Below are 25192 nucleotides of genomic sequence, written 5' to 3'. Positions count from 1 at the left end.
TATTTTTGAATTTAAACAGAATGTAAAAACATGTAGCCTAAAAGATAAGAGCATTGTATAACGTGATTAATAAATATTAGTACGTAGTAGGCCTAGTTAAACACAATCAATGTAATATAAAGTGGGACCTATAAATACATCAATAATTATTAACCGTTTATACGTGCATTATTAATCAGTAGGCAAGTTTTACAAACGTCTACTCAAACTGTCACTACCAAAGAATATAATTAACTGTAGCCTATGTTCCTACCACGTTTGAGGGTTTTGTTTCCAAATGCCAGAGCCTGCATCAGAGTCAAACGTGTTTAGTGCGGTTTTATGCAAACAAATAAAACAGAACTCTGATAAACACAGTGAATACTGTAGGCTACACCAGGAAGTTGAAAGAGCAGTAAAAACAGCAGGCGTCCAGTCTCGGGTTCCTCATTCTGTGTTTGTGTGTGTCGCTTCAATGAGAGTCAGAGCGCGCGCACTCGACGGGCATTTCTCTCAGAAACGATTCCCGTTAAATGCGAGTTAACATCTTTTTCTGACAATTGACAGGTAGGTAGACTGTTCTTTCTTATCTGCTCTACTGTTGTAAATACTTTCTTACAGTCTGTAGGCTACTAATGTTACAGTGAATGTGTAATTTAACGGTTTAATCCTGTATGTATCGTTGTTTGTCTGTCTTTGTAGTGTAAAATGTCAATTTAATCTGTCTTTCTTTTCTGAGGGGCTTATAACAATTTAGTGATGTGTAAATGCGTTTGATGGAAACTCGGCTACAAAAATAGAAAAAGCCGGTTAGCCTGATCATTTTCCTGGAGTAATAAACTGGCTGTAAAATCTGGATAATTATTAACTCAATGATTTTAAATGATCACTTTAATTTCTCAAAGATTATGTTTGGCCAGTCATCACGCACAACATTAGGTACACTCTAAAAAATGCTGGGTTAAAAACAACCCATGTTGGGTTGAAAATGGACAAACCCAGCGATTGGGTTGTTTTAACCCAGCGGTAGGGTTAAATGTTTGCCCAACCTGCTGGGTAGTTTTACTTAACTCAACTATTGTTTAAAAATTACAGTATTGCTTACTTAAAATGAACCCAAAATATCTTGAAAATTAACATTTATTAATATGTTTAATAATTGAACATTTTAATTTAATTTTAGATTCATTTTAAGTCTGCCATATAGTAATTTTCAAACAATAGTTGGGTTAAATAAAACTACCCAGCAGGTTGGGCAAACATTTAACCCAACTGCTAGGTTAAAACAACCCAGTCACTGGGTTTGTCCATTTTCAACCCAACTTGGGTTGTTTTTAACCCAGCATTTTTAGAGTGTACAAATCACAACATTTCTCATAGAAGAGAAATCGCTAATAATTCAGTCTTTTGCTGAAGTGTCATGCTTGTGTCTCTTGAGAAAAAAAAAAAAAAAAATCTAAGTAATCTTATATTTCCTGTTGAGTTTCAGACAGCATCTCAACAATATCTTAAAATGTGCTCTGAGATACCAATGTCTGCAATCAAAAATCAGATTTGAAAATGAACATTTAATCATTAAGAACAAGATCAAACATTTGAATACATTTTTATTTCCCCCAAGGAAAGTGAGGAAAAACATTAGAAAAATGTTGTCACAATCAGACTTAGCCCTCTAAAATAACATTGAATATAAATTCATGTTTTCTTCCAAATATTGCTTTTATTTTCCATTTTGTCTTGCGTGAAAATAACATGTAACACATATCAACTTTATGTCAAGGTCAGCAGCCTTCTCATGGCATGCTTCCCATTTTATTTTTAGACAGACACCAAGTTTTTACACTATGACACTTGACCTGAGTTGTTGCAGAGCCGCCCTTTTCTTAATATTTTTTTCTCAGAAATTAGGCCTATTGACTTACTGTCCCTCCTCCAGCCTCTCAAATGTCTGTATCTGCAGGCTACAAAAGCTAGAGTTAAATAGCTTGTATTAAGCTTCATCTTTCCACAAGTCAGTCTCAGGGTACATATAGCGTTCAGAAGACAGACTGAAACTCAAAAGTAGTTGAGAGTTCTTTTGTGTCTCTGTCTTTCCTGTGTTACTGAGCGCCCTAGAGACGCTGGTCAGAGGAGGAAGTGTGCAGCCCCAGTGGCCTGCTTGCTCACGCATTAATCTAGCATTATATCCTTGTTACTAGTTTCCTGCTGACATCTAAAAATACTGTCACATCAGTTGAGTCCAGGACAGGCACATTTTCAGTTTCACCCTAGTGTTGTTTAGCCATTTAACCAACATTTCACCTTCAGGACAATGGTGGCCACTTTTTTCCTCTGTTACTTCCTTATTACTTCTGGCATCACATCGATTTTAGCCTAAATATTTACAGAACAATGTCTGTTGCTTTGAGAGATATTGAAATATCTGTTTTGGACTTGATGGCTAGGATTTTTTTTGGCGCTGAAATGGTCAAATGGCAAAAGTGTTAAACATTTCCTGTAATACCAAAGGTTGGAAAAAATTACCAAACAATCTTATCAGAATTTCCCAATTCAGAGGGCAATGCTGGGCCAAAATATGGGATCTGATGAAATAATGGATTACGTGATTTTTTTTTTTTCTTGAAAATCACGCTGCCATCTGATTCCTAAGTGTTGATTGAATGTTTTTATTTGATGTTTGAATTAAAACCTGGCAAACAGAAAATAAAATGAAGTAATGTTTGCTGCTTATTGACTTATTGAAGTGCATTACCTAAGAGATTTATGGTACATGAATTTCCTGATATTGCCGTTGCTTTGATAAAACTGACACCCAACGTTTATGACCTCCAACAACCCTGATTTTGATAGAGAATGATTATCTTTCCCCAATATTTTAAGCTGTGTGAATAAGGGAAGGACATCTATTCTGTGGGAAATTCCTCGGTTTTTTCCCTATGATACTCTAACCTTGAATAGCTCGACACCATCTTGGTTGATGATTTATATTGCTTGGAGCCGTATTTTTTTGCTATAATGTGACCTTCCAGTGGGTTTTGCAAGCTGCTAGTGTTCTTTATAACACATTGAGAGGGTGTATCGTATTATTACTTACAGTATATGACACCTCTTAATATATTATGGCAGGCTTGTGTACTGAGTTATTTGATACTTCTCATGACCCACTTGGTTGAGCACACATCACTGTTTTAAATGCAAATAAAACAGTTCTCCATGACTTAATTTTATGCATCATGGGATATGGCGTTTGAAACAAATTTCTGAAGTAAGTTATATTCTACTTCCCACACTTATTAATGAATAAACCTAAATTACACCCATTCTCAAGTGATAAATGTGTATCTTAACAATTAAACAAAGATAATAACTAAGATGCCGTGATCATCTGGATTGAAAAAACAACTTTGTAAATTGTAATATAATATTATATTACATAATATTGTAAATATAATGACATAAATAACAACAACAATAATATTTAAATTTTAATATACATTTTAAATATTAAATAATATAATATTTAAAATATATTTAATATATTTTCAAATATTCAATCAATATTGTTTACATTTTATAGTATAATGATTTCATTTTGTGTCCAAAAGTCCATTATTTCCTTAAAATAATAATTAAAAAAAATCTGTTATTCATATTAATCATCAAATAAATCTTAAACAAATCTTCTGTATCATATTTGTCATGTAAAAACAACATCATCGATATCTGTGTTGAGGGAAAAAAAACAATGGTCTGCAATCTCTTCTCTAACAGTTCTCAAAATGAGGAACCTATTCAAAGTTTAATTATCTTGACTGAAACAACGACATCTATAGGTTTACTAAAATAGCACTGTAATGGGTTATTTTGATGTAAACATGTCATAAATAGTGTTTTATGAGTGCTGTTTGTTGCTTTACATCCAAATTCTCTTCACATTTTATGAAATTACAGTGGTTAATCTTTTCCTTGCAGAAAACATGGGTTGTAAAAAATCAAAGTTGGATGGTGACCAAAATGGAGGTGTGATTGAAGGGAACAAACACCAGCCAGTACGTACTGACCAAACTGTATATGTGAGAGATCCAACCTCCTATAAGCCTCATATAGTAAGTAGTGTGTTAGATGGGGGGAAACATTCAGTCTTGAATAACTTTGCTGCTTTGATCTTTGTAGTTTCTGAAGAGAAGGGTTTCTGATATTTTGAAGCCATTTTCATGATTATCTCATGAATGAATGAGAAATGTTTTATTTCACAGAATTCTCCACCTCCCGGCCTCCTGCCTGGTCAGGTGTTTGAAAAAATGGAAAGTAGGTCTGATGATCTTTGTTACGGATTCTGCATCCATTTATAGCGTTGAACTGTTTTTGTAAAATGTATTTTTTTTTTTTTTTTTTTTATACAGAAAAAGACAAAATAGTTGTCACTTTGTATCCATATGAAGCCATTCACACTGATGATCTAGGCTTTAAAAAAGGAGAAAAGTTAAAGATTCTTGAAGAGTGAGTGAATGTCATCATCGTTCTTTCTCTGCTATTATTTTTCTTTGCCTGTTATCGTGAAATGTGAGATTTTTTTTTTTTTTCCAGGCACGGAGAGTGGTGGAAGGCAAAGTCTTTGACCACACGAAAGGAAGGATTCATTCCCTCAAACTATGTTGCAGAAGCAGACACAATCGAGACAGAAGAGTGAGTGCTGCTCAATACAATGAATTACAAACAAAACAATAACATATGTTTTCATGTTCGAGCACTTGATCTTTTTCATCTTTGTGTGTTATCTTTTGACGCACAATTTAGATGGTTCTTCAAAGAAATCACAAGGAAGGATGCAGAGAGACAGTTGTTGGCACCTGCTAATAAACCTGGATCTTACTTAATACGGGAGAGTGAAACCTCAAAAGGTGTGCGCTGTTTATTGTCTGCTCTAGTGTTTTTTTTGTTTTTTTTTTGTGGTAATATATGATTGTGGTGTAACATATTTTATATTGTTGTGAACAGGAAGTTATTCGCTGTCAATCAGAGATGTGGATGCTCAAGGGCAGGATATTGTTAAACATTATAAGATCAGAACTCTGGATAATGGCGGCTACTACATTTCTCCAAAAATCACATTCAATGACATCAAGAGCATGATAAAGCATTACCACAGTAAGTTATATGTATACACAGAATCGTTCAAAGATTTGGGGTCAGTGCGATTTTTATTATTCAAATAAATGCTGTTCTTTTGAACTTTCTATTTATCAAAGAATCTTAACAAAATGTAACATTAAAGGGTTAGTTCACCCAAAAATGAAAATTCTGTCATTTATTACTTACCCTCATGTCGTTCCACACCCGTAAGACCTTCGTTAATCTTCAGAACACAAATTAAGATATTTTAGTTTAAATCTGATGGCTCCGTGAGGCCTCCATAGGGAGTAATTGACACTTCCTCTCTCAAGATCCATAAAGGTACCAAAAACATTTAAATCAGTTCATGTGAGTACAATGGTTCAATATTAATATTATAAAGCGACGAGAATATTTTTGGAGCGCCAAAAAAAAAACTAAATAACGACTTATTTAGTGATGGCCGATTTCAAAACAATGCTTCAGGAAGCATCGGAGCATTATGAATCAGTGTGTCGAATCAGGCGTTGGCATCTGAATCATGATTCGACACACTGATTCACCTATGCTTCCGATGCTTCCTGAAGCAGTGTTTTGAAATCGGCCATCACTAAATAAGTCGTTATTTTGTTTTTTTGGCGCACCAAAAATATTCTCGTCGCTTTATAATATTAATATTAAACCACTGTACTCACATGAACTGATTTAAATATGTTTTTAGTACCTTTATGGATCTTGAGAGAGGAAGTGTACACTGCTCCCTATGGAGGCCTCACGGAGCCATCGGATTTCAACTATTATATCTTAATTTGTGTTCTGAAGGTCTTACAGGTGTGGAACGGCATGAGGGTAAGTAATAAATGACAGAATTTTCATTTTTGGGTGAACTAACCCTTTAATAATAAGAAGAAATGTTTCTTGTGCGCAAATCAGCATATTAGAATGATTTCTAAAGGATCATGTGACACCCAAGACTGAAGTAATTTGCCATCACAGGAATACATTAGATTAAATAAAATGGGAAAAAAAGTTTTTTTTAAATTGTAATAATAGTTCACAATATTGCTGTTTTTACTGTATTTTGATCAAATAAATGCATCCTTCGTGAGCATGAGAGACTGTTTAAAATATTTTAAAACAATTTTAAAAAATCGTACCATCCCCAGACATTTGAACGGTAGTTCCATGGTATAAATATATATATTATGTAAACTCCTTATTATCTTTGGTTGGGGTTTGTTTGCTGAAATAATAAGAATGTACCTAATCTTGTCACAGAACAAGCAGACGGATTATGTCGAAAACTAGATAGATCATGTGAGAAGCCCAAAGCACAGAAACCTTGGGACAAAGATGCCTGGGAAATCTCTAAAGAATCCATAAAGATGGTGAAAAAGCTCGGAGCCGGGCAGTTTGGAGAGGTGTGGATGGGTGAGTTAAGGAAATGAATCCCTCCAGCTTGATAATGATTTACAAAAATATCTGGAAGTTACAAACAGACATTTAATCATGAAGTGTTTCCTTCATCAGAAGTCTATTAAATGTTAGTCCATTAAATGTTAAATGTTAGACTTCCTAAACTTTTGCTCTCTTTATGGTCTTGTTATTCAAATTCTCTCATTTTCTAAGCAGAACCCACAGTTTAATGTGCTCTTCGGTGGGCTTAGAAGTGACATCCTTCTGTGTTTGTATCGATTAATCAACCTAAAGGATCTTCTTTGAACATGTGTAGGCTTATTGTTATTATCTATTTCTTTGAGCCATAAAAGCTTTGACGACACACATTCAAATCTCGAGTCTTCCTGCTGTGGATTCTGCCGGGCATGAATGGCTCCCTTATAGCTCCGACTGATAGTACACAGAGGCCCAGCACAGACGAGACTCTTATCAGTCAGATCTGAGGAGGAAACTGCTATGCAGTTGACGCAGGATTTGCATTTGGATTTCGTTATTATTCATGTGCCTCTTTCCCATTTAGCCGACAAGATGAATTGCAGGAAGCAGTCTTAGCAAATATACAAATGGCTCTCGACTGCCCCTGACCAAGATGTTTCCTTAGGCGCCCCGTGACCTTGTTGGCACAGTGTTGCCAGACCTTAAACACACTATAAATCTGTATGATGAGAGAAGCACTCAATGGAAAGACTTCCTACTGTTTGGTGTTCCCCTACACTGTAAAAATGTTGGGTTAAAAACAATCCAAGTTGAGTTAAAAATGGACAAACTCAGCAATTGGGTTGTTTTGACCCTGTTGGGTTAAATGTTTGCCCAACCTGCTGGGTAGTTTTATTTAACCCAACTATTGTTTAAAAATTAGTATATGGCTGGCTTAAAATGAACCCAAAATAGGTTGGAAATTCAAAAAAAATAAACATAATTACTGGAGGCAACAATATTAATCAAAAGGTGAACATTTATCAATAAGAAATGTAAAAAATACTGTTTAATTATTATTCATTAAACATATTAATAAATGTTAATTTCCAACATATTTTGGGATCATTTTAAGCAAGCAATACAGTAATTTTTAAACAATAGTTGAGTTCAAAAAACCTACCCAGCAGGTTAGGCAAACATTTAACCCAACTTCTGGGTTAAAACAACCCAATCGTTGGGTTTGTCCAATTTCAACCCAACTTGGGTTGTTTTTAACCCTGCATTTTTTAGGACTGTACTTTATGTCTCAGCTAAATTTTAGACAGATTTTATTGGATTTGAACTGCTCAGATGCACATTTGGGCATTAAATGTCCAGTAGATAATACACTCTAAAAAATGTTTGGTTAAAAACCACCCAAGTTGGGTTGAAAATGGACAAACCCAGAGGTTGGGTTAAATGTTTGGCCAACGTGCTGGGCAGTTTTATTTATTGCTTAAAAATTACTATATGGCTGGCTAAAAATTAACCCAAAATAGGTTGGAAATTAAAAATCAGACACACAATGACTAGAGGCAACAATAATAATCATAAGGTGAACATTTATTAATAATAAATGTTTATTGTTTAATTATTATTCATTCAACATACTAATCAATTTTAATTTCCATCATATATTGGGTGCATTTTAAGCAAGCAATACAGTAATTTTAAACAATAGTTGAGTTAAAAAATCTACCCAAATATTTAACCCAATCTCTGGGTTAAAACAACCCAGTTTCTGGGTTTGTCCATTTTTAACCTAACTTGGGTTGTTTTTAACCCAGCATTTTTTAGAGTGTCCTTTATGTCTTAGCTCAATTTTATTGGATTTGAACTGCTCAGATGCACATTTGGGCATTTAAATGTCTAGTAGACATTAGTATGCAAACCACTTCAAAGGTGTGGAAGCTGTCTGCGTTGTTGAACGAGCAGGAAATGGCCTTTAAGTGGAACAAGGGATGGGCACACATGAAGTACAATACAAGTTCACAGTTGTGCAACATATCTGGTCTTTTCGCTTCTCTGTGGTCAGTAACCGACCTTCACACAGTGTCGCTGTGTCATCTCTTCTGAGAAAATGTAGTTTATGGACAGCTGTGAGTTACATAAGATCCTTGGTGAGAAAATGTAAGGATTCGGAGTCAGTTCCTATAAAAGGGTTTTCAACACTGACCAATAGTTCCTACATCAAGCGCTGATTAATTCTCTGCCATATGGTTGCATTTCTCACTACGTTGCTTGTTGCAGTCAGCCTTTAGTTCACTGTTTTGTGGCTGGACTGCAACTGTGTGAGGCATTCGAACAGGAAGATCCTTACTAACCACTGAGAAATATCACGCATATTTATTTGTGGTTTCATTTTGTTTGCAGCCTACTACAATAACAGCACAAAAGTGGCGGTGAAAACGCTGAAACCAGGCACAATGTCAGTGGAGGCCTTTTTAGAGGAGGCCAACCTGATGAAAACCTTACAGCACGACAGACTTGTGCGCCTCTATGCTGTCGTCACCAAAACTGAGCCCATCTACATCATCACCGAGTTCATGGCCAACGGTACAGAAATACATACTCTTCTGATAATTAAAAAGAGAGAATATGACTTGATATGCGAGTTATTGTTCAAGAAAAAGTTGTACTCTTAGCAATGGTTTGTTTCCTCTCCTTCAGGAAGTTTATTGGATTTCTTGAAAAGTCAAGCTGGCTGCAAAGTTCAGTTACCGAAGCTAATCGATTTTTCTGCACAGGTAAAAATATTTGTTTAACACATAAATTAGCCTGCTCTTCTCTTAGCCCTCCATTTCCGTATTTCTGGAGTAACTTTACGGGTTTTTGCGTCATGGGGCTGATAACACTTTTTCCATTAGTTGAACAAAAAGAGGAACTGATTCTCTTGTCTGCCAGTATTTCAAAACAAAGAATAATAATACATTTTCTCAGAAATGAAGCGTCTCATTAGATGTAGAAGTTCAAGTTTAAGTGTAAATATCTATTATTATGTTGCAATCAGAATAATACTAAGGTAACTTGTTTCAATGAATTGGACGAATGAAAAAATATGACTGGTTAAAGCATCATAGACTTATTATATAGTATATACAGCCATAACTACTGATTCGAAGGATGATCCACATAATCTAAGAGGGAAATTTGTTTTCAGTGAGTCTTTAGGGCAAATTAGAATTTTACTGCTGATAAAACAGCATCAAATGGCAAAATTGCACATCCTGTTTCAGAGAGTAGAAAGAGGATGCCAATGTAGAAGTGAGAACATCTTTTTCCCTGTGTAAAGGCAACTTTTACTTGGTTAAAATACAACTACGCCCAATTCTAAAGTGGAAAATCCCTCCAGTTGCTAATTTACTGTGATACTCTACTAACCTAAATATACACTATTCAAAAGTCTGGGGTTTTAACATTTTAAATGTTTTTGAAATAAGTCTCTTATGCTCACCAAGGCTACATAACAGTAAACTTGTGAAATATTATTACAATTGCAAATAACTGTTCTATGTTAATATATTTAAAATGTAATTTATTCCTGTGACGGCAAAGCTGTTTTGTCAGTCTTCAGTGTCACATGATCCTTCAGAAATCATTCTAATATGCTGATTTGCTGCTCAATAAACATTTCTGATTATTATCAATGTTGAAAACAGTTGTGCTGCTTAATATGGAAGCCATAATCCATTTTTTCTAGATACTTTGATGAATAGAACAGCATTTATTCAAAATAGAAATCTTTTGTAACATTATCAATGTCTTAACTGTCACTTTCAATCAAATTAAAGCATCCTTGCTGAGAATAAAAGTATTCATTTCTTTAAACATAAACATAATGCTGTCGGTAATGCTGAGCTTGTGTGTGTCTCTGCAGATAGCTGAAGGTATGGCTTACATTGAGAAGAAGAATTATATCCACCGTGACCTGAGAGCAGCTAATGTGCTGGTTTCAGAGAGCCTTTTGTGCAAAATAGCTGATTTTGGCCTGGCCAGAGTAATTGAGGATGACCAATACACAGCCAGAGAAGGTGAGTGTGACACCTCTCAGTGGTTTAACAGCACACTGGATGGACAGGTCATTTTCTACTACAGCATTACTATGTCAGACGCCACTCCAGGCTGTGCTTGTTACGGCTGTTATGCATACTGATATTGTGATGGTTTTCCTGCATCAGTGGAGCTGACTGATATGTGTGAATTTGAGGATGTGTTCTGTGCCTCTTTATTTCAGGAGCAAAATTTCCTATCAAATGGACGGCACCCGAGGCCATCAACTACGGATCTTTCACCATAAAATCGGATATGTGGTCCTTTGGGGTTCTCCTGTATGAAATTATAACATATGGGAAAATTCCTTATCCAGGTAATTTAATTGTGTTAATGGCACCTTGATTACATTCGAGTGTAAATAAAGCATTCTGACGTCAGTAAATGGCCAGCTATCAGCATTACTCCAGGAGAGAGCCGCAGTGGGGTAATGATGACCAAAGTAAATCTTTTGACAGGACTTTGTCGCCATCTATTGGTCATATTGTGTTAGATACATTTAAGTATTTCAGTTTTGGTCAATTTGATACATCTGAAAGGTGAATTTACCGTTCCTGTGCTGCTAATGTTACCAAATGTAGTTGCAAAAATAACGACTGGTTTCCTGAACACTCATTGGTTAAACAAACTCACACCATTGGTTGAGCCATGTTGCTATGTTGGACTGGTCAGTGGTCACATATTAAACTTAATAATGCATTAGCCATATTAAGGCAAGACACTTACAAGCAAAACCGTTGTTCATGCACTGGTCAATTTTGAGATTCTTAGCTATTTTGCTTCCACATCTCTCAATTCTTACTTTTTTCTCAGAATTGTGTGATATAAAGTCACAATTACGAATTATAAAGTCAGAATTGCGAGATATAAACTCGGATTCTGAGGGGAGGAAGGTATTTTTTTTTTTTCCTCAGAATTGGACTTTATAACTTGCAATTGCGAGTTTATATCTCACAATTCTTAGAAAAGAAGTCATAATCTCACAATTCTGACTTTATTTCTCGCAATTGTGACTTTATATCATGCAAATTCTGAGAAAAAAGTCAGGATTGCTATGTAAACTCTCAATGGTGAGAAATAAAATCAGAATTGTGAGATAAAAAGTCTCTATTATTATTATTATTTTTTTTTTTTTTTTTTTGTGGTGGTGGTGGAAAGAGACTAGTAGGAGTGGCCTTGAATGGCAACATGCCCAGTGCATTATGGGTCTTGAAGTTTTCTTAGCTATTTGGCAAAAGGGAAAATAACAGATTCTCTGTTTAATCTTGTCAGGTATAGCTTTATTTGACCTTATTTAGACCTTATTTGTTTTTTTGAACACAAATTAAGATATTTTTGTTGAAATCTTATGGCTCCGTGAGGCCTGCATAGGGAGCAATGACATTTCCTCTCTCAAGATCCATTAATGTACTAAAAACATATTTAAATCGGTTCATGTGAGTACAGTGGTTTAATATTAATATTATAAAGTGATGAGAATATTTCTGCTGCGCCAAAAAAACAAAACAAAATAACAACTTATATAGTGATGGCCGATTTCAAAACACTGCTTCAGGAAGCTTCGGAGCATTAATGAATCAGTGTGTCGAATCAACGGTTCAAAGCGCCAAAGTCACGTGATTTCAGCAGTTTGGCTGTTTGATACGCAATCCGAATCATGATTCGACACACTGATTCATTATGCTCCGAAGTTTCCTGAAGCAGTGTTTTGAAATCGGCCATCACTAAATAAGTCGTTATTTTGGGTGTTTTTTTGGCGCACCAAAAGTATTCTCGTCGCTTTATAATATTAATATTAAACCATTGTACTCACATGAACTGATTTAAATATATTTTTAGTACATTAATGGATCTTGAGAGAGGAAATGTCATTGCTCCCTATGCAGGCCTCACGGAGCCATCAGATTTCAACAAAAATATCTTAATTTGTGTTCCGAAGATTAACGAAGGTCTTACGGGTGTGGAACGGCATGAGTAATAAATGACTGAATTTTTATTTTTGGGTGAACTAACCATTTAAACATCGAAAAATAATGTCTTTCTGAAAAGTAAACACCATAAATGAGACACATCTCTCTCTTCTTCATCTGTCCACTTACCCTTTCACTTCCTTCTTTTTTCTTTGCTTCAGGCATGAGTAACAGTGAAGTCATGAGCTCTGTCCAGAGAGGATACCGTATGCCCCGGCCTGAAAACTGTCCGACTGAACTTTACGACATCATGACCTCATGCTGGAAGAGTAAACCAGATGACCGGCCCACATTTGACTATATTCAGAGTGTTCTAGATGACTTCTACACAGCCACTGAGGGCCAGTACCAGCAGCAACCATGAGGTTGCAGAATCATCCATCATATTTGTGTACTGTTTCAAGAGGATCAAAAGATTTGTGATTTATCTATGAATCAATGTACTAATATGTAACTAATAACTTGGTCAATCTGCTTACTTACATGTAAGCAAGGTTAAGATTTTAAATCTCTACTTCAAATTGAAGTTTTAACTGCCTATTTGCTACTTTTGCTATTCACGTTTCTGCATTTCAATTTATAAATAATTTTATAATTTAAAGTATCCTATCAAAGTTTTATTGTTATTTTTACATGCCAAAACATCCCTTCTTTAAAAACCAGGTGTTTGAAAATGAAAGATTTTATAAAATATATATTTTTAGGGTGATCCAAGACAGTCATTAAGCTGCTTTTGGAGGATATTTGTTGGGAAAGGGGCAGTACCAATGAATTTGAATTAAATTAAAATTCAGGTTTCATACACATAACAGTACTGTAATAAAATATATATATGATTATAAAATGAATGCTGAAAAACTAACACGTTTTTTGCAAAATAAATAATTTATATACATGTACTTTACAGATGCCTTTAGGCTTATATTTTAGTAAGAGGGACCTTTGGGATCATTAGTATTTGAAGGTCCTTACAATTATGATCAAATGAAATTGATGCACTGTAAACCACTCTAATGCTGAACATGGCATTCTCTCTCTCTCTCTCTTTTGTACAACAACTTTTAATAACAATATTGATAATGTTACTATAATGAACTGTGGCAGAGGGCAATATTTTATTATAAATTTATAAAATTAAGCCTATAAATTGCCCTGCATTTGATTAGCTAAGAAATAAATGCTCTGTATATTTAAAATGTTCTGTACATTTGTACATTATCTAGAAACCTAATAAAGTGAATATTTCGTGATTAGTAATGCAGTTCTAGATTGTACAGAATTCTGGGTCATAAAATACAATGCTGCCGAGAGCTAAGGATATTACCTTGAAAAAATAAAAGTTTATTAGTGTTTAATAATCTGAGAGTCCTCTTTAAGTCACATCCTCTCTAAGTCCCGCCTACTCATGGTCATGTGACCATTTCAAGATGGCCGCGCCCTTCAGTTTGGAGGCGTGACGTTGTTCATATTGTTACAACACACTGTCAGTCAGACAGTGTAAAAAAGCTTGTCAAGCCTGCAGAATTTCTCTCAAGCTCTCCGTTGAAGCCGGTAATAATGGATAAGGACAGTCTGATTCTGTAAGTTAATGATGAATGTTTGCTGATTGGCGTAGTTGGATGATTTCATTAAATGTGTTGTTATAGGAGCAGAGCTCACTGACATGATAAAATAACGCTTAGTTAAGAATTCTTGGCATCCGTACTCTTATACAAGCAGATGCTCGTTTTTACGAAGTAGCTACTGTCCAGAGAAGTGTTACCTTATAAAGCAGTTTCGTTTTAAAAAAAAAACATATTTTCTTTCCATTTGACTTAATTGTACATTTCAGTGTCAGCCATAAAGTTACAATTAATAAATAATTAAATTGTGTAAATAAATAATTTTAATAATAATGACACTCGTAAGTGTCGTTCTTTAAATCACAATAGAGGAAAAATAAAGTGTATTATTTTTCAAACAAGCATTTTATGTCAGTATTGATAATGCAGTAGTGATTACTAATAAAGGGCGTTATTATCAAATCATTCATGTTTAATGAATTTTTTTTGTAGCATTTTCACTCTACTGTCTTATGTGATTAGTGTATTAAGTTATTTTTATCACACAGTTGCTGCATAATGTTTTTGTAGAAATATTGGTAACACTTTACAATAAGATTCATTAGTTAACAACATTAGTTAGTTAACATGAACTAATAATGAACTGCTGCATTTATTAATCTTTGTTAATTTCAACATTTTCTAATACATTATTAAAATCTTTGTTAACATCAGTTAATGCACTGAACTAACATGAACAAACAACGAACAGCTGTATTTTCATTAACTAAAGTTAAAAAAGATTAGTAAATACAGTAACAAATGTATTGCTCATGGTTAGTTAATACATTAACTAATGTTTAACTAATGAACCTTATTGTAAAGTGTTACCGCAATATTTTTTCAGGATTCTTTAATCAATAGAAAGTAACAATACAATTGTATTTAATGTCACTTTTGATCAATTTAATGTGTTCTTGTTAAATTATTAATTAATTAAAATCTCACTGACTTCAAAATTTTGAATGGAAGTGTATATCTGCATGACTCTGTATTGTGAACTACAGGGTGTGCAGCACAAATGCTTATCAAGCTGTGAGGAATGAGTAAACCGTTAGTCCCCTGATCTCAAAAGCCTTTATCTACCCAGTTCACTTGCTGCTGAAAACATCTGTGAAACCTGATCATCATAACGCAAGGGAGTGGCCTCAAATGATACAGGAATTCAGACAGATACAGATTGGAAGAAATGGTAAAAAGTGATATTGTGTAAATTTAAATACTAAAACATTTAGTCTTTTTTCCCATCCCAGTCCCAAAGACTTTCCAGAGCTGAACAATGACACATTCCTTAGAGCCGCTCGAGGAGAGGAGATTGAGCATGTTCCAGTGTGGTGCATGAGACAGGCTGGCCGCTATCTGCCAGGTATGTACCAGTGCTGAATGTGATCATTTATCATCATGAAGTTATTCTTTTTATCCTTTCATCTATATATGGCTTTATTATCTGTTTTACAGAGTTCAGGGAATCTAGGGCAGGGAAAGACTTCTTCGAGACATGTCGTTCTCCTGAAGCTTGCTGTGAGCTTACGTTACAGGTTAGCACCACTGAGCACTTTCTTGTGTGCTTCCTTCTTCTAATTGTAGTATAACCTTCTCAATTATCTATTTTCAGCCACTCAGACGATTCCCATTTGATGCTGCCATCATCTTCTCTGACATCTTGGTGGTCCCTCAGGTCAATTTGAAAGACCTCTAACTTACCAGTTTACCAGTCTACATTAGTGTGCATGTCTTTTCATATGTGAAATGTGTATTAGCAGGCCATGGGAATGGAGGTTCAGATGAGTCCAGGAAAAGGCCCCACATTTCCAGAACCACTGAAGGAGCCTGAAGATCTGCAGAGACTAAAGACCAAAGTGGACGTATCATCTGAACTTGACTACGTTTTTAAAGCCATCACACTGACACGACACAAAATAGAGGGAAAAGTTCCTCTCATTGGCTTCACTGGAGCTCCGGTGAGAAAAACAAGCAATGATCCTCACATCACTAGAGATACTGTTTTAGAAAGGACACAGTTGTCATCTGTTCTGTCTTTTCTGAATGCCAGTGGACTCTAATGTCCTACATGATTGAAGGAGGAGGCTCTGCGACACACTCGAAGGCTAAACGCTGGCTCTACAGGTACCCAGAGGCCAGTCACAAACTACTGAGCCAGCTAACAGATGTCATAGTGGAGTATCTTCTTGGACAGGTGAAAGCTGGAGCTCAGGTGAGAGAAAGAGTGATGCTGCGTTCCAATTCGTCTACTTATACTACGCCCTAAAAGTATGTACTCTTTCTGTGAACAAAAAGTACTTACTTTTGAGAGTGTAGTAAAAGAGTAGACAAGCTTTGGGACATACTAACACGTCATACAATCGCGTCTTTTCTCTCTGTCGCATCCTGTCACCGTAAACTGGCCTGTCAATCATCTTACTTCCTCCACATTTCATTTAGCTAATTTCCTACCGTATCGGAGTGAAATGCAGCACATTGATCTGCAGTCGCGGGTCTTTCATGTGGAGAACTCTCCTCATATTAATGCATGATACATTTAAAAGTTAATTGCCAATCGGATCTTTATAAAAGTCCACATTGGTATTTGCAGATGAAAAATAACACGGGTAACATTAAATATATATTTTCTATCAGGTTAAACTGATTATTAGTCACTCAAATCTCTCAGCGTCGATTGCATATATCCGCCATGTTTTGTAGTTTTTTTAACACTTTTTACTCGTGTTTGTAGTTCTGAACTGAATCCTCGTCCAATGCGCAATGGGTTGTGGGCAATATCAGCCTTTATAGTGTGCACGGATCCACACTTCGAAAATCTACCGGAAATAGTAGACCATCCGGGGACTTTTGCCATACTCTTTTCAACATACTATGCTTTGGGACACACTTATTTTAATCTCACATACTATTTAGGGTGGATAGTATGGACATTGGAACGCAGGGTTAGATGATATGAAGGAGGGGAACCATTTTAAAGTCTGTAGGACTGTTTAGATCAGTGGTCTCAAAATGCAGGCCCGCGGGCCATTTACGGCCCGCAACTGATCTCAAAAATAAAACATAATCCGGCCCGCAAAATTTTTATTTTTATTATTCTCTAGTTGCTAACTGTTTAATATGCAAAGAAAAAGTCGCCGTTCTATGGGGGCATTCACATAATGCGTCACATAAGCGACCGCGCCACTTTCCAATGCGCTTTCGCTCCAGTGGCGTCTGTCGTTGCTATGCAACCATGAGCCGCGCTCTCAACCGCGTCACTTCTATTATGAGCGCGCTTGCCTAAATTATAATAAAAGCACTCGACTTTAAGTCACGAGCGTCTATTTAAACCACCGAAACGCGTCCGATGCAACCATTAAACGTTACCGAAGCTCAAACGGCATCTTGGACAAACGTGTCTCAGCTGTGTGAGCACAAGCGTTGCAGGTGTCTGTCAAGAAACAGAAAAGTGTACACATGTATTCAGGGATTGTATTTGTTCGGTACAGTGTTGTTCAGTGCAAGATTTTAATGTTATTTAGGCTAACATAAAGTAAGGGAAAATACTTCCACTAAATGTTTAAAACCAATAATGTATGTAACAATGAGATTTTGATATATTTAAGTTGATATATATAGCTCCAGTTGTTTGTTTATTTCTGACCTCTCCAGGAGTCCATGCCACAAGTGTTGGTTTTGTTCCTAAATTACTATTTATTTATTTTTTTTTATTCCATGCACCTTGTTGGATGTGAGAAGTTGCACCATTGCAATTAATAGTATTATATTAGTATATTAGCAATATTATATAATTATATTACACTCTGTAACAATGAGAGAGACGCTGCTGTTTACATTTAGTATGGTAAATAAAATATTTATAGCATAGCTATATAAATATTTTAGTAGGCCTAATGAAATTTGAAGTAAATGAGAAACAATGCAAAGGAAAGTAAATTTTCTGAAATGTTGTGCTTTCTTGCGCTTGAATGTTAATATGGCCCTCCTATGAGGTGTCAATCACAGAAACGGCCCCCTGCCAATTTGAGTTTGAGACCCCTGCTTTAGATGATCAGTAAAAGTTTTACAGATACAGAATGTATGTTAATCACGTTTCACTGAATGTCTTTCCTTTAGGCTCTGCAGGTTTTCGAGTCCCATACTGGTTGTTTGGGCCCAGTAGAGTTTAAAGAGTTTTCTCTTCCATATCTGAGAGATATCGCTCGCCGTGTGAAGGACAAGATCAAAGAATCTGGTTTGGACAATGTGCCTATGGTGAGCTTGAGCACTGGATTTAGTTTGTTTTATTAACTTAAAGTGTTTCTCCACTCTTGCAAATATTTTTGTAAGTCAAGTCGTCATTATTTATATAGCTCTATTTACAATGCATGTTTCAAAGCAGCTTTACAGTGATAGCAGGAACATAATTTTAGCTGTACAGCAGCTCTAGAAGAAAATAGTGTCATTGTCCAGCTTAAGTAAGTTCCGTTTGATCCAGCTCAGATCAGTTTGCATTTTTTTGTAGCGAAATTAATAGTGAAATAAGAAGGTATTATTATTTAAATTATAATATTATATCATATTATTACATAATAACATTTGTTAATGTTCATTCAAATAGTTACACACCATAATTGTATATGTTCTTAAAGGAACACTCCACTTTTTTTTGAAAATAGGCTCATTTTCCAACTCCCCTAGAGTTAAACAGTTGAGTTTTACCATTTTCAAATCCATTCAGCCGATCTCCGAATCTGGCAGTACATTTTTTAGCATAGCTTAGCATAGTTCATTGAATCTGATTAGACCGTTAGCATCTCGCTCAAAAAAATGACCAAAGAGTTTCGATAATTTTCCTATTTAAAACTTGACTCTTCTGTAGTTACATTGTGTACTAAGACCAACTGGAAAAAAAAAGTTGGAATTTTCTAGGCCGGTATGGCTAGGAACTATACTCTCATTTTGGCGTAATAATCAAGGAACTTTGCTGACGTTCCATGGGTGCAGCAGGCACAATGATATTACGCAGCACCTCTCACAAATGTCTCCATGGTTGCGAGGCACGCTCCCTGTGCAAGCAGGGGGTCACAGGCGGTGTAATAGAGTGCCCCAGGGATGGCGCGTTTTTGTAGGCCAACCCGGACGTTAGCAGCGCATGGGTTCCCTCGTTTGAAAGCCTATGCATTTTTCCCATAGACTTTTGGAAAATCGCAGAAAATAAGCATAAAGGGTTATGACACTTACACGTTTTGTCTATTAAGATAATCTTTACAAGTTAAAACAACATAAATACATTTTGAAGCCTAAATAAAGTCGTCAGATATAAAAGGCTAACAGCCGTCGTCACCACCAAGCGTCCTCAAACTTTATTTAGAAAACAACTTTATTTATAAACATCCTCACTGATTATGATCTGCGCTGTGTATGAAAACTTATCCACTTTTTCATGAGAAATGCTGTCCAAATGTCCCGTTTTTAATGATGACGTCTAAAGTCCCTTGTAGCAACTTGTTAACAACTGCCGATTTTAAGACACAGTAAAAGTTTAAAAAATCACAAGTGGGTTATAACTGATATGTTTTATGTCATAGATCAAAACGTGAAAGTATTTAGAGGCTTTGTTAACCACAGACCTTATTCCAGGTGATTTAGCAAAAATCAATTAAAAAAACCCATAGAATTTACGCCTTTGGAACCGGAAGTCCTAAAATGCTAACTCGCTTCCGGGTTTTGCCTACAAAAATGCGTCATCCCTGAGGCACTCTATATCATTTGGTTATTTTTGAGCGAGATGCTAACGGTCTAATCAGATTCAATGAACTATGCTAAGCTATGCTAAAAGTGGTACCGCCAGACCTGGAGATCGGCTGAATAACTCTAGGGGAGTTGGAAAATGAGCCTATTTTCAAAAAAAATGGAGTGTTCCTTTAAAAGTTTCTTAGGGTTGTTTTTTGTAGTTAAAAACATGAGAGGCAGTTCAGTGGAACCCCCCCACCCCCCAAAAAAGGGCAAGGTTGCGTCATCATGCATGCGACTGGCAATGTTACACAATGCACAACAGCACACTAATCCACACTTGTAATAACATCGTTTGCCACTAGTTGTCAGTATCATGTTGGCTTTTGTTGCAGGCCTTTCATTCGAGTCCCAAACAGAGTCTCCTTCCATGATCCACTAGGTCCTCTGTAACTTTTGTCATTTCTGTTTCATTTGCAGATTGTTTTTGCTAAAGATGGTCATTATGGGCTTGAGGACCTCTCTGAGTCTGGTTATGAAGTCGTGGGTCTCGACTGGACCATAGATCCGCATTCGGCACGGTCAGTCAAAGAGATCGAAGAGTTTGTTTTCTGATTTTGCCTGCAAAAGTGTTCAGACTCGAGCAATTCTCACTTCAGGTTCCTATACTGCAAGTTTGTTAATTGATGGTTTTATTACAAAGCACAGAAACTCAAGTTTGTATGGGTGTTTTTTTTTGGGGGGGGGGGCCTCTTCTCTCAGACAGATTTGCTCCAGTCCAGATTGATGGCAGTTTATAGGATGCCACACATTTCAAATAGTGTCACAGAACTTTTACTGGCCCATTATAGCTAGTGATGGGGAGTCGACTCTCGTTGTTGACTCTGTTGCTGTGTCTGAAATGGCTCACTGGTGAAAGCTGGAGCTGTCGCAGAAACATCACAGTCACATAATTTAGCTTATTTACAATAAAATAAATTAAATACTGTGCCAGCTTTGTGGTTTACTCGATTTTTTTTATTAATTTGGTTTGCCATGGTACCCTAATTTGTTTACAATTTATAAACTAATTAAATATTTTTATAAAACTGCCAACAAGTATAAACACATTAATAAGTATACATAATTGGATCCATTCAGACTAGATATTATTTTTAGTATATCTAACTTTTTTTTTTTGCTCTATTTCAAGAGCTGACATCACCCTCACTCAATCGTTTAGAGGAATTCATTAAAAAAATACATTACATAGAATACATTCTTTCTCGTTTATTTAAGTCTGAAATAATATTCGACCAAGGCTTTTCTTGTGACACTTCCCTCTTTAAAATGTGGTAGTACTGGCAATAACTAGAAAACGACATGCATCATGTATTTCATCTTTAAACTGGACCAATTTAGCCAATCATGCTAAAAGAGTGTTGTTTCAATAAAGGTAGTTTTAGGCTTTGTGTCGGGAAAAAAATAGACCACATTTAATGTGCAATAATGATGACAATCGTGTATTCTTTCTTATATTGCTAACCCTGTTTTGACTTAAAGTAAATGGAGCAAATGAAGTCAATTCCGGGAGTCGATTCCATCGTCTCCTATGGTGGGAGTCGGGAATCGGAGTCAACTCCAAAAAACCTGGAATCGAACACCCCCTAATTATAACACATTTTCCCTTTTGTTCTTTAGCTGTTTTTTTAGGATTACTTTCCCGCTGAAAGGTTAAAGGGTTAGGTCACCCCAAAATGAAAATTCTGTCATACTCGCCCTCATGTCGTTCCAAACTTGTAAGACTTTCATTCATCTTCGGAACACAATCTGAGAGATGTATGTTCCTCCATAGACTGCTTTTGCAAAGACCACTCTGACGCTTCACTTCAAAAAGTTCATAAAGAGATCGGAAAACGAATCCATATGAATCGAGCGGTTTAGACCAAATTTTCTGTAGAGACTTGATCGCTTTTTATGATGAAAAGATTTAATTTAGACTTTTACGCACATGTAAACCTTGATCAGCGAACATAAGCAGAAGCTCAACCGATCCCGAATGACGCACAAGAATAAACCTCTTCCAGAAGCTCAAAAGCTTGATGTGTTATTTAGGTTAGGTTATTTATCATTTTCCACATTGCAACTGAATCTGTTAAGCTTTTGGCTAAACTCCAAAAGAAGTGCATCCAAGCACTTGGATGTTGTTTTTATTTTAAATAAAGAGCTCTTTACTCTCAGTACCAGTGCTGTCCTTTAGATTGAGAGCCTCAAGGAATGTTGTTTTTCTTGTTTTTATTATTATTAGCTATTTTGCTTCATAGGGAGGGGTCAGTTTTGTCCTCATTACATTTTTATTTGTATAATCTGAAACAGAACACTTCAGTATCTAGACTTATAGAAATATCACAGCCATTGTTCGAGTCTGAATACTTCTGCATGACCAACAACTTATTCTGTTATTGCTGTTTGAATAAATTTTAAAATAACATTTGAGTCGCCTACAAATGGAATTATGGGTATTATGTAGTTAACTAATCAAAACTCAAAAGATTTGTTTCAGATAAATTCTGTTCTTTTGAACATTCTATTCATCAAAGAATTCAGTTTCCACAAAAATATTAAGAAGCACAACTGTTTTCAACATTGATAATAATAAAAAGAAATATTTCTTGAGCAGCAAATCAACATATTAGAATGATTTCTGAAGGATCATGTGACACTGAAGACTGGAGTAATCATACTGAAAATTAAAATTTACCATCATAGGAATGAATTCTTTCAAAAACCCAAGAAGTCTTTCCAACCCCAAATGTTTGAATGGTAGCGTATATCATCTTGTATTTTTCAGTGTCAGGACTGGAGGAAAAGTTAGTTTGCAAGGCAACATGGATCCCTGCGCTCTCTACGCCACAAAGGTGAGGACACGAACGTCGAAACTGCACAAACCCATCCAATTCTCTGCATCACTTCAGTTTAGTCTAGGCTTTACAGAAGTGTTATGTGCTTGAAAAGCAGCGCTTCAGTTCTGGTTCGTCCATTTCAATAGAGAGGCCATTTTGTTTTTGCAAATTTAGGCCCCGCTGGAAATATGAGCCTTAAGAACAGCTGTTTTCCACACAGAGCCGTCTCATTGCTCATTCATTACAAGCATGGCTTTCATAGCATTGTTTTGATGCCTCCCTTTTTTTCCACCATCATTTCAGAAGTTATGGGGGTGTGATTGCCCAGCCTATTTGAAAAACATTAGTTCAAAGCACAAACCTGATGTATGATATCCAAACTAAACACTTCTCTTTGTTTATGTGTGATCAGGAGCGCATATCAGAGATTGTGAAGAGGATGTTGGAGGGCTTTGGCACAAAGGGCTACATCGCTAATCTGGGTCATGGCCTGTACCCTGATATGGACCCAGAAAATGTGGGTGCGTTCGTGGAGGCTGTACACACCCACTCTCGCCAGCTCCTCAACCGCGAATAAAGACGTTACTCTCCCATTGGAACACCTAAAGCAGATGAGAAACAACTGTTGGAGTGCATCAGATGTGTTATAGAATGAATCTCACAAAACCTGTCCAAAAAAATCAGTATTTTTAAATCCAAAAGAAATTTAAAAAAACATATTTTGCTAAAAGAAAAACGCCGTTTAAGATTTTACATTTCACATTTTCATACCAAAATCTCATTCGCAGTACCATAATGTGGAAAAAAAATGTATAAGAATCTTCAAGACAATGTAACACTTCTAGCACTACAGCATTACAATATGACTAATTGTCATATAAAATAATGTCACAATGCAAAACATTTTAATTTTCTGAAATGTAGGCTTCATTTTCTTTATGCAAAGTCTTAATGTAATTTTTTTTTTTTCTAATGATTTTGTGGTGAAATGTGACCGAGATTTTTCTTGACAGGCTTTGAGAGATTCACATAAAAGGCTGGGCCTGACTCATTTCAATGATTATGTAGGACATCTTTCTATTTTACCTGCTTTTTATAATCGCTCCACACCAATGCATCAGATCTTTAATATAAGTCGAAACGTGTCTTTTTTTTTTTTTTCAGCTAGATTGATTTGTTTCCACTAGAGCCGATGCACTGTACGTTCACTGAAGTATGTGGAATAAGTGACGAAGGATGAAATCTGATTAAATCTGAAGCGCTGTATGGGTTTGTTTTTAATGTAGTACCATAGTAACATCTGGGCTGAGACTGTCTTCACTGGAATAGTGACTGACACTAATGAACCACTGAGAATATGTGTACATATCAATGGATGTTTTATATGAAGCGAAATAAAGAGTAATCCTTTTAAGACAAACATCCCTCAGGGGAATTTCTCAGAGAATGTCACGTACCTAAATCATGTGCAGCCTTTTCTTTTTTTTTTTTATTCCCTTTGTTTTGCATGAGTCTTTCGGTGGGGGTTTACCCTCTTGATCTATGATTACTGTCTCTCTTACTGCCTTTCGCATTTAGTAATAGAAATGTTAATCCCAGAGGACGTAATACCAAACGACGAATAAGCACAAATCCTTAAATCCAGTTGTTTTTGTTTTTGGGAGGGTGGGAGTGGGATTCCCCAGCAACACATCATGTGACGTGACGTACGCAAGAGGTTTTGAAGAACCCTGAACTTCAAAACAAGGATTTATGGGAATTATTAGACATTTTTCAATCATGTTAGTGCTTTCTGAACCCCATTTGTGGATATGAAAATGCACAGTTTTTATATAGGATTTCAAATCCGTCACTTGTTAGCATAACAATGATTCCTAATTCATTTTCGGTCAAAGTTGTTTACTGTCTGTTTTACAAGCGACCATAGACTAAATTGAAACAACATGATGGATGTTTTCCCACACTTGCTTACGGTCATTTAGTGTGAAATGGTGGCAGCTGCAGCCCTCTTTTACCCTCATCCGCCGGTGTGCTGTGTTGTCAATGCAGGATAAGTCTGGCCTTGATTGTGTGTTAGGTGCTGTAAGCCCTGCTGAAAGAAGAAACGTCCTGTAATCAATTTGCTGATTAGTGTTGTTGGATTTTTAAGCCCCTGCCGCTCGCTGCTATTTTGTGTCTATGGAGCACAGCTGTGATTGGGGGGCTGGGTCCTTTTCCTAGTGAGGCAGAAGCACATACACACATGTGCACACACTTATTCTGTGATACCTCAAGGGGCTCCTGGCATTATTTTTAATTGCAACAATGAATCCACTAAAAAAAAAAAGATGAATTCCCCAAGGCCTCCTTTAAGATGCCACAAGGGGGATGAAAGTGGGGGTTTGGGCTCAATCTCTCAGCAAATCAGCAGGCCTGAAAATCCAATATGTTCCTGAAGATAGCAGGCTGTACATCATTTGTCAGG

General features: G+C 36.1%; 2 protein-coding genes across 3 annotated transcripts; both read left to right on the top strand.

Annotated features, from left to right (window-relative positions):
• Positions 1-373: 373 nt before the first annotated feature.
• lyn (LYN proto-oncogene, Src family tyrosine kinase) lies at positions 374-13777 on the top strand. Of its 2 annotated transcripts, none has more exons than XM_067364140.1 (13): positions 374-546; positions 3952-4028; positions 4236-4287; positions 4383-4479; positions 4567-4665; positions 4777-4880; positions 4978-5127; positions 6370-6522; positions 8881-9063; positions 9178-9254; positions 10385-10538; positions 10742-10873; positions 12689-13777. In XM_067364140.1, exons 2-13 carry the CDS (start codon positions 3957-3959, stop codon positions 12889-12891), a joined length of 1476 nt encoding a protein of 491 aa, XP_067220241.1. In that variant the 5' UTR covers positions 374-546; positions 3952-3956; the 3' UTR covers positions 12892-13777. The 2 variants fall into 2 exon arrangements, with proteins under 2 accessions (XP_067220241.1, XP_067220240.1); XM_067364139.1 differs by having other exon boundaries at positions 375-546; positions 3952-4085.
• A 140-nt stretch (positions 13778-13917) lies between these two features.
• urod (uroporphyrinogen decarboxylase) lies at positions 13918-24175 on the top strand. Its single transcript, XM_067364141.1, has 10 exons — positions 13918-14107; positions 15382-15494; positions 15587-15666; positions 15744-15806; positions 15892-16089; positions 16182-16343; positions 18248-18385; positions 20327-20427; positions 22677-22743; positions 23141-24175. Exons 1-10 carry the CDS (start codon positions 14085-14087, stop codon positions 23303-23305), a joined length of 1110 nt encoding a protein of 369 aa, XP_067220242.1. The 5' UTR covers positions 13918-14084; the 3' UTR covers positions 23306-24175.
• Positions 24176-25192: the final 1017 nt, after the last annotated feature.

The sequence above is a fragment of the Chanodichthys erythropterus genome, chromosome 16 (assembly GCF_024489055.1).
Source record: "Chanodichthys erythropterus isolate Z2021 chromosome 16, ASM2448905v1, whole genome shotgun sequence".
Classification (NCBI taxonomy): domain Eukaryota; kingdom Metazoa; phylum Chordata; class Actinopteri; order Cypriniformes; family Xenocyprididae; genus Chanodichthys; species Chanodichthys erythropterus.
The sequence above is the reverse complement of the archived record's forward strand: the minus strand, read 5'-3'. Positions and strand labels throughout refer to the sequence as shown.